At 45.3% G+C, this 14,634-nt stretch overlaps 1 protein-coding gene across 1 annotated transcript in view; it reads right to left on the bottom strand.

Moving 5' to 3' along the window:
- LOC105098243 (antigen WC1.1-like) overlaps positions 1-14,634 on the bottom strand; it is a 62,248-nt gene that overhangs the window by 26,125 nt on the left and 21,489 nt on the right. Inside the window, exons 8-9 of the mRNA XM_064479008.1 lie at positions 14,461-14,502; positions 14,055-14,369 (exon numbers count right to left, since the gene is read on the bottom strand). Coding sequence (XP_064335078.1) covers positions 14,055-14,369; positions 14,461-14,502 — 357 coding nt within the window. The remainder of the gene's footprint in view (positions 1-14,054; positions 14,370-14,460; positions 14,503-14,634) is intronic.

The following is a 14,634-nucleotide window of genomic DNA, read 5'->3' as shown; positions in this document are numbered from 1 at the left end:
AACCCAGACAGGGGAAGCTGGTTTTTGGAAGGAATATCTAAACTGATATGAGAGGAGTGACTTGCAGTTGACCAGGAAAATCGAGACCATCAACTCACACCCATGGTCCCTCCCTCTGCCCTGCTGCTCCTGGAAACTATGCACTTTCTGAATTTTTTGGAATTCTATTTTTCTATTCATTTTCTATTCATATTGAAATTCTATTTTTCTAGTTCTTGTTCTTATTTTGACCATCCTTGTCCTTAAACTCATCAACACCTCTTCTCTCTTCAATGTCTTGCTCTACTTGAGGTAGAATGCACTAAGAATTGGAGAAACAATTGCAGATGAGATGATCGAGAGAAGTAGTTGAGTGGACTGGGCTATAAATAACTAGAGCCCGCCCTCAGCAGGTCTGGGGTTTAGAAGAACTAAGCTGATATTGATGAACTCACTGGGAAGGGTGACCCTGAGCAAGAGGGACAGTGAAGCTACCATCTTCTTCAGGGACCTGGTGAAAAATGCCACAAGGAGTGACGCTACTTTGGTAGTGATCCTACTGTTTTCATGTTTCACCGTGATTCATGATGTCACAGAGACCAATGCTCTGATGCAGTAACAAGAGGGACGTGTCAGGAAGTTCCAGCTAGTAAGAGCCTGAACTAAGGAGAAAGCACGTGAAACACTCAGGTTAACAGAAGTACTATAGAAGATAAGGCTGTAGAATCTGTCCATGAAAAAAAAAAAAAGATAATCGGGTGGAAGAAAAATTGCAAATACTACCTCTCTGTAACTTGCAGACTACCAGTGGAATGAACTCACTCAAACTGATTCACTGATACCAACTTTGGTCAACAGGTGCACTACTAGAGGAAACTGTCCCTTCATCCACTTGGCAGGCATCAAAGGAAAACTTGGAATTTCTCTGTCAGAACTCAGGGAAACATTTGCCTTACTACAACACTGGTTCATTACAAAAGGGCATAACTCGGGAGTAGCCAGATGGAAGAGATGCAAGGTACCTAAAGCAGGTCTGGGGAAAAGGCACTGAGCTTCCACACCCACTCCCAGCACACCACTCCCCCAGCACCCACACATGGTCACCAGCCCTAAAGTTCTCTGAATCCAGTCCTTCATTACATAGGTGCAATTGATTCATTATTGGCCACTGGTGATTGATTCAACTTCAAGACCCGCTCCTGACATCAGAGGTGGGGGCAGGGGAGGGGAGGGAGAGTTGGAAGTCCCACACCTCTAACCACTTGCCCTGGATGGATCTACTGGCAATCAGACCCATTCTTAGCTGTTTCCCGATGTCATCTCATTTACAACACGGAAGACACTTTCATCATGCCCAACACTAAGGAAACTCCAGGGACTTGGGGTGCTGTGAGCCAGGAACTAGGAACAAAAGGCAAATATGTACAAGAGACATTTTTGGGTCAGTTCAATGACCAAACTATACTTTTTATAAAGCACGATATCACAGTTACGTAATGGTGAACCAAGAGAAGTTGAATGAATCCTGGTAAACGCCATGTCATTAAGAAAGGAGATTAGTCAACCATGGAAGACAAATGGGATGTTGAACAAACACAACTCGTGAACTAATGCAAAATGTTTTTACTCCACTCATCTCGTACAAGTTTTTGAGAAGGAAATGTTTCCCTGCCTCATGGTAGATCCTAGGACTTCGAACTACTAAATAATAAACAGTCCCAAGGTCACTTTTAGTCACAAAACAGAGGCTCAGTGCAGTAATTAGAAAGTGTCCAGGTGGAACTCCCTTTTCACTCGTCCAGAGAGGCCCCTGTTACCCTGGCCCCCATTTTAGAGGATACTTTTCTGGCTGTCCCACAGCCAGCCTCCCAAGCAGTGGAAGAGTCCGTGAGCAGATCGGACATGTCCACCCAGAAAAAGTCCATGCCTTCGCCCTTCTAGACCACCTCTGCCTTCTCAGAATCAGGAATTCCTTGCCCTAAAGGAGCCCAGCCTGTTTCAAGCCCTGCATCAGCCTCTTCCCAACACATCCTCTCCAGAGTGGACAGTGAGTGATCAGTCTTGGTCCTGAGGGTGACCGAGGGCCTGCTGTTTGCTGTGGAAGGGGAGATGAAGTTGAGACCAGCGCTTCCCAAAGTACAGTCCACCCACAAGCAGCATCTGCTTTACCCAGGAGCTCGTTAGAGGTAAAACTTATCAGGTCACAACCAGGCCTAGTGAATAGAATCTGTGTGTCACAGACTTTCCTAGTTATTCTTAAGCATGCCAACGTTTGAGCAGCGCTGGTGTATATGGAACAAGGACACACGGGCTGGGTTGCAGCACCTGCTCACAGGCACCTTCTGGGCAGAGGTCACCTGCCTCGGACTGGGTAGCATGAGGGAAAGCCTCTGGCTTCAACACTCAACAAGAAAGGTGCCCAAATCCTCCTTCACAAAAACCCTCTTCTCTTGACAGTACGATCCCTTTAATAGCCATAATGTGCTGCAAAGAGGCCAAATGCCATGGAATCAAGTCTAGTATATTTCTGTATTTGGTTGTCAGGCTTCATAATTTCATATCTGCTATATTTCAATGTCTTGGTGGAAATTCAGTTTTAATATTTTACTCCAAAAATAAAGAGCTAATAAAACAGTGGAATTACTCAAGCAGGGATTGTTAAGCCAGACAGTTCTCTTACTGACCAACAGGACAGTCTGGTTTCCTGAAGGCATAGGATAGTGTCTCATTGGAATCAAACGGACATGTATCTTTGTTGCGAAGATGGGTTTATCAGCTGGCGGAGCCTGAAGTTAAACCTTCCAGCTGACTATCCAACTTCCCCTGTTCATTAAGTAGCTTTTCAATCATTTCATCATCCCCTTCTCTGCCCATGGACATTACACTTAGAAGATGCTTTAGTCAAATTTAGGTAAGAGCCAGCCCATGTGACAGTTGCTGCTCCCAGTGTAAATTGTGAAAATGCTATTGGGATTTAAAATTTAAATTGTTTTATCAAATATTGTAGTCAGTTGATATTCTACATCCTTATGAAAATAAGAAGATCAGAACAGTTAGCCTCCTTATTGGTAACAATTTATTCATCAGTACCAGAGAGAAAGGAAGAAATGAATGAGGATAAGGAGGAAACTCAAAGAGAACATGCTGTATCTTCATTTTTATTAAATTCATGTTACCATAAAAATGTTTTCAGTTAAGTTTCGTCCCCTTTTTAGATGAGTTACTTGTAATTGATATCCAGAGAGGGAATTATTATTATTACATTTGTAGAAGAGGAATTTGTCATTGGTCAGATAGCAAAAATATTACATTCTTTACCATAGTGCCTTGTAGTGTCTGAAAATCTTTCTATTCTTCTCTGAATCACTCAAACTTCTTGCAGGAGGAAAAGGGAAAAGAAACTTATTTTTCATCTGACCCCAGTTCTAGGTCACTTTCTTGTCCAGGAGTGGCTGGAGTGGGGAATGCTTCAGGCAAAGGAGACACTTGTGTGCTGACTCCCCCCAACCTCTACCCCTGCCCTTTCCCAGGGCTCACCGCCAGCCCTCGGCTCAAGTAGACATGGCATCTTTATGCAGTCCTTGGTGGACTCTAGATGTCTCAACTCCAAATACTTACATGATTCATTCTTACAAAGAAAGTCCAACATAGATTGTAATCCACTCACTGCTGCAGTGGGTTTGTCCAAAGTGTGAAGGTTTCAGTTTCTAAGTGGATGCTGCTTGTCTAATAGTATCAGAGGTTCCACTTTGCAAGTGTGAAGTTTATAGGAACAACGCAAGGTGGCAGAGCTGGAAGTGACAAATTTCTAGAAGCTAAAGTAGTCAAGTAAATGTAATTGCTTAGTTTTTCTTTAAAGATCACAATTTATATTTCATAACTGAACATCTTAGAATGATCTGTTGATGAAGATGTCAGAGTTTCATTGTTTGAACTATAAAACTAATAAAAATAGAAATATAGGTAGACACTACAGAAATAGATAGATGGGATGATAGATTAATGATGATGTTGTGGAAAAAATGTGTTACAGCTCAGTGTTATAGCTCAGTTGTGACAGCTCACTCAGTAGTGACAGCTCAGCTGTGGCAGCAACCTGGATCCGGGCGAGAGACAAAGCAGCACCTGGAGAATTGGAGAACTCAGGTTTATTACCCCAGCGGGCCCAGAGGAGTTAACATTCCAAGCTCTGGACCCTGGCTGTAGGTTTACACAGGCCTTTATAGGCTGCAGGTTTACACTTTGCAACATCATATGCAAATAAAGTGTAATAAAAGTTGAACAACTAAGAACAAGCTTTGTAGAAATAGATCAATCAGGAGTGAGAGAAATAACCAATCAGGAGTGAGCTCCATGCAAATGAGGTACTACAAATGGACCAATCAGAAGTTAGGGAAATGGACCAATCAGGAGTGAAGGAAATAACCAATCAGGAGTGAAGGAAATAACCAATCAGGAATGAGGGAAATAACCAATCAGGAGTGAGCTAATGGAATCAATAAGACTTTAGCGATAAGTACGCCATTTCAGAGGCAAAAAGTGAGATAGAGCCTCTGGGCCAGGGAACCAGATGTTGCTGGAAATAGTGTAGGGACCCTACTTACGGGTCCCACCGGTCTTTTTATGGGGCTTACCGCCTCAAAAATGGTGATGGTGATAGACTAGATAGATAGATAGATAGATAGATAGATAGATAGATAGATAGATAGATTGAGTGATAGACTGATGGATTGATAGATTGATAGAAACAATAGCTGTATATATGGGGCTTTTAAAATATGCTAAATCCCTTTGTTTTTATTGAATTTCATTTTATGTGAAACATCCCTTTCAGTCAGTCACCAAATTATGTTTTGGGAGAAAAAGTTTGTTTGTACATGAACTAAGAGAAACAAGCACTCATCATTGAACTCTAGCCCTGAAAATACAGGATTTTGGGGTCCCAAGAAGAAAATAAATACCTTTGAAAGAGTCAGATTTCTAAACCTCAGCTCTTTCTCTCCTTTATATATTCAGAGTTTGGTTTGGTAGGACTCAGAACACAGCTGTATTGTGTACCATAGCTAATGAAGATGCAAAATATAATTTAAGGGAAATGTCTTGGATAGAAAGGGGAAGTAGAAAGTCTTTTACTAGAGGATGCCTGCAGGCTGGGGGACAAAGGAGAGGCATGTGAAATCGAAGAGGTAGGTAGATGCTTCCTGAACCCATCAGTGACACCACCTCTTTCTTGGGTCAAGGTAGTGGTAAGATGAGAGCTCAGATGAGTTAAGGGGAAAACAAAAGTGCAAGGGGCTTATGCCCAGCTTAGCCATGGCTGCCTTGTTCTATTCTCCATTGATCAGAGAAGCTCCCACAGGCTCCCCAGAAAGTAGCCGTGGGATGAGTATCGAGACTGGGAAGGGCAGTAAGGGGATGCAGGTTAGTGACAAAATTGAAGATCACGAACATGCTACCCCCATTCATCACAGAGCCTCAGGCTCAGTGTTCCCATGATGCTCCCCTGCAGTCCACCCAAACCCACCCTCAGGGCCCCTCCCCCGAGCTCTCAACTTCTCTGCACACAGACATGGGGAGGAAGTGTTCTGTGACACCCATGCCCCAGAGTCCCCACCACAGCTCAGATACACTCCATGCCTTCCCCATCCCACACCTGATGCTCCGTGGGACCAACACGGAGGACAGCCGCAAGTCAGTGCCCAGCCTCCTCACGTCCCCACTAAGGGGACCCACCTCATTCAGGTCAGCAGACACAGCAGATGTCTCCCTGTCCATGCCCATTCCTTCTCCTTGAGACTCGGGTAAAGTAAAAGGGAGAAAAGACAATTGAGTACATGCATCTCACCCTCTAAATACTCTAGTATTTACCGATGAACTTTCCAAGAATCACTCTCTTGTTGTCTGCTCCGATCCTTCCCAAGCCCTTGGCTGTACAGGAGCCCTACCTCCTTCCTGTCTCTACGCTTAACACATTAATGATAATGACTGATGACAAATATCACAACCAGTATTTAGTCTCAGGTGCTGGAGTAGGATGAGGATCTGCTCAGTCACTTGAGTTGATGCAATACTCCCTCTGGGGCCCAGATTTACCACTTCACACCAGTTTTGCACTCGACACCATCACCAGAAATCATTCGGCCAGACACCTGGAATGTAGATGGTGCTTGCTGGAGACCAGTCCTCGCTTCCCACAGGGTGACGTTGGGATGCATTTAGTATAACCACTTACATACACTTTCACTTTCCTCAGGATGGACATCTCACACATATGACACTGGTATGAGATCGAGACCCCGTCATGGGGGTGGGGGATGGGCTGGACAGGAGAGGCTCCACTCAGGGCTGCTGTACTGTGTCCAAGTTGAAATCTATACCCCAGAGCTTGGGGTGCAGGGTAAGCAAGGATGAACTGGCCCTCTGATAAAGGTAAGTCTTTTTTGACACAATAAGAGACATCAGTGTACAATCCCAGCAGAGATTTGACAAGGAAGCCAGTTCAGAGGGACACCAACCCTGTTGGGTCCACACTGAACTTGAGAGAGTGCAGGCTCCAGAGACAGACTGCCTTGTGTTGACCCTCAGCTCTGCCACACACCATGCGTGTGTCCTTCAACAGGTCTCTTAAACTCTCTGAGTGCTTGCTTCATCAAAAAAATGAACGTTATGATCATGACTGGGTAATAGAATGTGGGTGAGGATTAAATGGTTGGCGTCAGTACCTGATAATGTAAGTGCCCCCTAGCAGTAGTATGCAATAATCATAACAGAGAACCTGTTTAGGGCGTCTTTCTCCACCCACCCCCAGGATCACAGGAATCCGGAATGTGAGATTAAATTCTGTTACCTCAGGCTTTGGCTGAGCCTGTCAGAAGTCCTCCGGGAAGCACAGTGCAGTGACGGTGACTGGTGCCACTCAGGGCTGTGAGCCGTGTACACCTGACCCCTCCTTGGTGCCCGCATTCTACTGCTCGGGAAACGCTACCTTACCGTCTGTGACCCTGTGACGAACTCAGTTGTTTACTTGCCAACCTTGCTTTATAAGCATGAATGTTCTTGGTAGAAATTCTCTGTCTAATTCACCTCTATGTCCTCAGTGCCTGGAGATTTAAAAATCCCAAACTATATCTTTATTGAATGAATGAATGAGTGACACTCCTCTAGGTGTTTTGCACAAATCATCTCAATCAATAAGAAATGTCTGAGAACATTATTCAACGGATGAAGACGGATCACAATGCACGTTACATCATTCATTACAGTGATATAAAGTATAATACCATTTAAAGATATGAGCTATGAATGGTTCAATACAATACAATACAATTCTGCAATGAATGCAGTAGATTCCAATTCGCAAAAACACACACAGCCCCGTTGCCAGAGCAGTGCTGAGACAGCTTGCTCTGAAAATTTATAGATGCTGCAAGTTTCTTTGTGTATCTGAAGATGCAGAAGACAGACCCCAACATACTGACGGGTGAAGACCGTGTAGCCTCGTGCTCCGGTCTTAATCAGATGTGGCCAAGTGAGCAGGATGTTTGTATATTTATCATTTGGCACCTTTTCAATTAAAACCACACACGACTGTAACAGGAAGAGATTTTTTTTTTACAAAAATTTTAGTTCGGCACCTGCTATGTTGGATGAGAAGTGCAGGAGTGGAGAGCAGAAAGAATTCTGTTCTTTAGCTTAGGATAACTGTTTAACTGGCTTTATGGATTGTAAAACCATACAATATGTTACTTCAATATTGTAACGAACCATTATTATTTCCAGCTTACCACGAGAAAGTAGAGGTTTGAGAGGTTAAGTAATCTCTTTTCAGGGGAAGTTAATAATTACACATGCTTATTGGGATGCTCGCAGCTTAGCCAGCTGAAAATACAGCACTTCCCTTTAACATCAAAAAGTCTGCGAACAGATTCTCTTTTGCTTCCCAACCTGGGCATGTTAGCTAAGGCTCCTGCAGGCTGCTGGCATCTGCTGAGACCCTGCTGGGGCCCAAGATTGGTTAAGGCTTACATTTACATACCTCCTTTATTCCCCAACTTTACCCCCCAGGCACTGCTACCTCAGTGCTTGATCAGGACTTTTGATGAACCAGCATAAAAGAATCTCAGAATGACAACTCTGCATGATATTGTAGGATATCCTAAGGCAGATTTCATGAAGAAAGTCAAATTGATAGAACATATAAGTATCCGAATAATTTGTAAAGCAATTTAAAGAATTAACACAGATTTGGGGGGAAAAGTAGTCTTAAAAATATCAACTAATCAAATGCAAAACAAAATAATTTAATCTGATAAATTTAATCATTGTGCAGGACAAGAAAAAGTATTCATCATATAATACATAAAATCAACTCGAAACAGTGTGTATATTTATAAGGATGTAAATGATAGTTATTAATCTACCAAAATGATAACTAGATTGGAAGCCAGGGAATATGGGAAAGGCTTAATTTTGCAGGCAGAAAAGCTACTGGGATTTAGAGAAGGTGAGCGTAGAATCAAAGTTGCTAAATCCTCAATTTCCATAGTGGATAGGCAAAAGGTAACTGACTCAGACAGAAAAAAAATAACATAGTATATTAATATATTAAGGAAGGTATCAGAAAATCAAAAAAAGAGTTTTTAAATATTTGAAATAACTGGGTGCTTGTTCACGGAATGCAGAAGTGAAGACATGTGTTTTTGGGAAGAAGCCATATTCAGCTTTTGACTCTTTAATAAAATTTGTGTATAAATATTATAAAAACTCAAAAAAAAAAACCAAGTGGAATCTAAAAAACAAACAAACAAAGCATAAATACAATACAGAAATAGACTCATAGACATAGAATACAGACTTGTGGATGCCAAGGGGGTGGCGGGTGGAAAGAGATAGACTGGGATTTCAAAATTGTAGAATAGGTAAATAAGATTATACTGCGTAGCACAGGGAAATATATACAAGATCTTACGGTAGCTCACAGAGAAAGGAGTGTGACAATTAATATATATATTTTCATGTATAATTGAAAAATTGTACTCTGCACTGGAATTTGACACAAAATTGTAAATGATTACAAATCAATAAAAATGTTAAAAAAAACTAAAAAAAAACCTTGTAATTAATAAATTAAAAAAAATGAAAACCAATTGATTGTGTCCTTCCAGCTCCATAATATAGCTCTTATTTCTTTTAGTATCATTGACCTGAATCCATGTCTCTGGCAAGGAAAGAATTAGTAACAGGTCTGAAAATTGGCTTAATCCCTGTTCTGGATTTCAAGGCATCGTTAACCTCAACCAGACTGCCTGCAAAACATTCTGCTGGGATTCAGTAGATGGAAGATACCCAAGTGGTTTTCACTCTAAAAACATCTTGTCTATGTGCAAGCATATTTGATTGTCCTTTACGATTGGATTCCTGCATTCTGTTGATTCTTACTTTGTGGTTGGCTTTATTCCTTTCATAACTCTGTAAGACTAAAAAGCTAAAGCTCTAAACTGTTCTTAGAAACAATGAACAGTACGTATATGTAAATTTTAAGTTTTATCTCTCAATGAGTTGCTCTTCATAGAATAAACGTTGTTTACCCAAAATAAATCAATAAAATTTAAAAAAATTAAAAATAAACATATTTCGTCTGCAAATAACTCTTCAATCAAAATCGATAATAACAAATAAACCTGGAATGATTTATGGACTGTGGCTGACCAGACAATGGAAGTTAACGGCGTAAATCTTCTACCAACATGACTAACAAAGTGTAAAAACTGATAAACCCCAAATGAAAATGGCTTCTTTTAATCTAAATTGTAGGACCTACATGATTAGACTCATATAATCATTGGCATTAGTGCCTGATAATGTAAGTGCTCACGAGCACACATGAATGGTCAGGACTAGGTATTTTTCATGAGTTCATTTTATTAGGGTAAGGGTGTGAGTGTGGACCAAGTTTAGAGTCCTTGTCTGAGTAAGACAGACGCAGAGCATTTCAGAGCCTGGAAAGAGTCATGCCTTCATTGGCCTTTGGGGGAGGTGAGAAAACAGGTCAGTTCACTCTCACCTTCTATTTCCTTTGAGGACCAATCCTCTAAGACCACTTGACAAGAAACGTTAAATTATCAACAGAGGGAAAAGTCCTTTATTCAGAATACATACTCTGAGCAGTTTCCCTATAATGCAATGATCGGTCAATACCGCTCTACTGAAATACAGGCAGTTAGAATGTCGGAGCCCTCATCTCATATTAACACAGCATCATGGGAAAGCCACGCTGGGTGTTCCAGGGACACTCAGTTCAACGTCATCATACGCAAGGTCCCCCTTTTCCCACTGATCCAGCCAGGGGCTCTCTTCTCCTTTCCCAGGATCAGCTCTCTCTCTAGGAAAGTTGAGAGAAGAGTCTGAAATAGTAAAGAGAAGTTTGATTAGAACTGTGACAAAGGGACACTGGGCTATGCCCTGTGGCAGAAGCAGGTCAAGTAAGTGGTGATGACATAAGATCCCTGGGGACCCAGTTCACTCAGAGAGGCTCAAACTATTTCATATTCACTACAGGAAGGAAATATCAGGGCTCTCCTATCAGGATCCAGCCTATGTGGGCTGCGGCCTCAGCTTATCTGGGAATGCCTGAATCCCAGGAGAACGATGGTCAAACACAGGAGCTGTGGGAAGGCCTGCTTCCTGGCTTACACACTCAGCAAGCAGAAGGCCCAGGAACGATGAGACACATAAAACGGAATCTGAAATTTTCTTATTTCCCAACTGACAGGTCTGAAGTCATAATGAGAGGGAGACAGAAGTCCAGAAAAATGTCAGTTCCGCAATGAAAATCCAAAACTGCTCTTAGATGCCTTCACCTGTGTTTGCAAATGCCCACAAATACAGTCATAATGTGCATCTACCGTTGTCCCCTCCCCAAGAAACACATGGGCCCTCAGATGGAGAAATGCTCTGTTCTGGAGAATGAGTGCCTTCTCCTGACCACTGACATGTCTGGAGCTGATTCGCCCTTAGCTGCCACAAATTCTAAGTCGATGACCCACCACCATGTCTTCACTGTTTAAGGCCTCCATACAGCACAGACGTTGTGCAGAGTAGTGCCAACGTGTTCACAGTGCGTCTTAAGTGATCAAAACCCCTCACACATCCCAATTCTGCAATATGCTTTCTAAATCTCTAACTAACTTGCATGTATGAGACAGCACAGAGAAGTTATCAGAACAGTTATTCCCCTTTATTAATTTGTTAAAATTCCTCAATTAATCTGAAAGTCATAAGTCAGGCACATCAAGGAGAAAGTGACAAATTTAGGCCACTCATTATGGAGACATAAACACCAAGAATAAAGACGGCTTCCTCCACCCAAGGAGCCTGACGGCATTACAGAGAGGCGTATGTTCGAGGTGATGCTATCAAACATAGGACCTCATGCAAATTTGCAATCTCCAGGAAGGATGGGCATTGACGAGCTCAGATTCACCCTTTCCCAGACACAGAGCAAAGACTACAGGAGATCAGCTGACCCACTCACCTGTCTGCGAGGCCCTCATCCCAGTCTCCTCCTCTGGGGGCACCTCCCCCTCGCGCATCCGAGAGGCAGAGGGAGCCTCAGGCAGTGGTACCTCTTCAGCATCATCATAACCCTCACTAGGGGCCTCGGTCCTCTGATCCAGGGGCTCTAAGGGCAGACAAGGGGGTCAAGGGAAACCACCGTAAATGGGTTGTCCTGGGAAACACCTGAAATCTCTTCTAAACCAGAGTTTCTGAGCAGCTCAATGGAGGCACAAGTCACTCCTTGTCTCAAGATGCTTTCTAAGGCCATATTTTATTTTGATGTGCCCATGAAACAAAAAATTATACCATTCTCTGAATATTTCTTATTAAAACTACAGATCTCAAAGAAATTCTTATGCCAATGAGTGATACTAAAATCTTTTGATGAATTATGCTTTCATGATGTCATTTTTTAAACCAGCATGTGCACGCTGTGAGTGAGTGAGGGTGATTCTGGACACAGAGAGCCCAGCCCCAACATGAGGCATCACAGGACAGCCACAGAAGAGGGGGAGCGTGGACCCCTCAGGAGACAAGAGCTCTGCTAATCCAACTCAGAGGAAGACTGTTCGCACTGGATGTAATCTCTGTGAGGCAACGTCACCCGCCCCCTCTACCCAGCCAAGGCACATCCACCTCTACTACCTGGGGGGGATTTATGGTCACTGTCCTCCTCAGCATCCCCGGTGTAATAGGGCATTTGAGAGACTGAGTCATCTGACAGGAACCCTAATGTGGAGAAAAATATCACAAAGAACAGAACAATCCTTCCCACACCCACCGGACCAGGGCTAAGGCTGAGAAGGAATGCTGGGGCCGTCATGGCTCCTACAAGATTAGGGAGGCCTGGAGCTCTCAGGGGTTCTGAGGCCCGTCCTGTGGCCTTTGGAGGGGCTGCCTCTGTGAGCCTGGGGCAGATGTGGGGAATGTGGGTGCTGAGAAGATGCCTCACAGCCAGTGGGTGGCTGACAACCAAGGGTCCCGGGAGGGCAAACAGAGACACACACCTGAGCTGCGCAGCAGATCCTCCTTCGTAGTTACAAGGCAATCAATCTCCTCGTACAGAGCCTCATGGACAGCGCCTTTGACCCTGGATAAGGCTGAAAAACCACCAGTAGGTCAGACATGCCTCCCTAGATACCCTGAAACAACAGGCTAGTCCTTCATCTCCCCGCCGCGCACACGTGGGGAGACCCTCAGGGCTGCCAGCACCTCTATGTATCTCACACCTCACACACCATGTATGTCTGCACCTTCTGCCCTCCCCTGGCCCTGGATCCAGCTCAGCCTCCACTCTTTCTTGTCTCACATAAGAGCCATGACTTATGAGTGTCCATACCTCAGTCCTAAAAACCTGTGTATTCAGCCCTTAGGGTCTCACATGGAGCAGAAGGAGTTTTGCAGACAAATAGGGGTAAGAACAGACTTTCCCACTTTTCCCCTTGTCTCACCTGACCCCGCTTCCCACCTCCACACACTTTCCATGTTGCCCTGTACCCACTGCACCCACCTCTGCGCTCCGCTCTCCATCTGAGCAGCTGAGTCACCAGGATGACGAGGACCAGGAAGAGGAGGGCGCCCAGGATGAGGCAGAGGATCCCAGGCAGGGAGAAGATGCCAGGGATTGGATTGGAGCGTGGCCTGGTCCCTAAGGAGGAAAAATCAAGAACGTTTGGAGAAGGACATGGCACAGAGAACCTTCCGGGGCCAGCGTTTCCAGAGAGCTCCGCACAGTCAAGTCCCAGCCTCAGACGTAACCAGACTGACTGTGACTCGGCTCCCCCAGGTCTTATCCTGAGATAATTCAACTCCACTCCTGCTGGTGTGGCCCAAGGGAGAGCTGCAGATGATCAGGGAGCTTCCCTCTGAGACAGCCTCTGAGCACCGGGCTCACAATTAACTCCTCTCCTTGGGCTTCACGAGACCAGAGCATCACACAAGTCTTGGGACTGGCATCTTTTGGAGAGCAACAATCACGGGAAACTAATAAAACCCTGGATTCTGCAGCACAAGAACCAGCCTCCCTTGGCCCATGGAGACATGAGAAACTTCTGGCACCGTGAACCAAGGCAGAGGGAGGTTCCCTAGGAAAGTGCCCTGCTTCCTCCCCACCAGCCAGTGGTTCCTCAGGATCTGTCCTCTCCTGAGGTGGCTGATTCCGGCAGAGACCACAGAACAGGTCCCAGGAATCGGAATGTTCTCCCCGCCCGGGGACTGTGGCAGCGTACCTGCTGTAGCGGGGGGCAAAGTTGTCCTTTCGCCTGGAGAGGAAGAGAGGTGTTTGGAGCCCAGGGACTGGACAGAATGCAGGGCAGCCCACGTTTCCCTCCTGAGCCCTGAAACCACCCCTCAGTTACCACAACATCCATGTTGAGTCCCCCCAGCCCCGCTGTCCTACATCCAGAGCTACAGCGTCAGGATGCTTTATGGACACAAAGTCCGCATCCTACCCCAGCCCAGCTCATTGCCCCGTCGCTGCCCCTGCTCAACCGGAGCAGAACCCATGCTCCTCCACTCACCAGAGCACCTCACCCCTGCGTCCTCCTCGTGCTTGCAGTCGTTCTGCCCCCAGGGCTCCGCAGCACAGGCCCACAGGGAGGGCTCGCTGCCCCTGCACTGCACCTCATCCAGCCAGATGCTCCCGTTCCCAGGGCCAAACGCTGCACTTCCCAGGGCTTCCAGGGCGTGGCCACAGCCCAGCTGCTGACACACCACCTCGGCCTCTGCCAGGCTCCAGGAGTCATCACACACTGTGCCCCAGGAGCCGCTGTGCCAAACCTCCACGCGCCCTGAGCACTGGGTGCCTCCTCCCCGGAGTCGGAGCTTCTCTTTGTCTGAAAGGACAGCAGCCCCTCCTGTTACTGCCCGTGGTGGGGAGGCAGGAGCCCCTGGGAGCCACAGGGGAAGTGGGGGAGGCTGACGTACCTGTGCAGGGGGCAGCAGTTGGACAGCTCTTGGGTCTACTTCCTGCAGAAGCAAACAATGGGAAGCACTGGATCAGGGACAGCTTGGGGTGCTCTCGTCCCCGAACAAGATTATCCAGCGTCCTTGGCTCAGTTCAAAGGATGAGTCAAAACACAGGCTTCATCATCTACTGGG

This window comes from Camelus dromedarius, chromosome 25, assembly GCF_036321535.1.
Source record: "Camelus dromedarius isolate mCamDro1 chromosome 25, mCamDro1.pat, whole genome shotgun sequence".
NCBI classification, from domain to species: domain Eukaryota; kingdom Metazoa; phylum Chordata; class Mammalia; order Artiodactyla; family Camelidae; genus Camelus; species Camelus dromedarius.
Note: the sequence above shows the minus strand (reverse complement) of the source record. Positions and strands in the feature narration are given on the sequence as shown.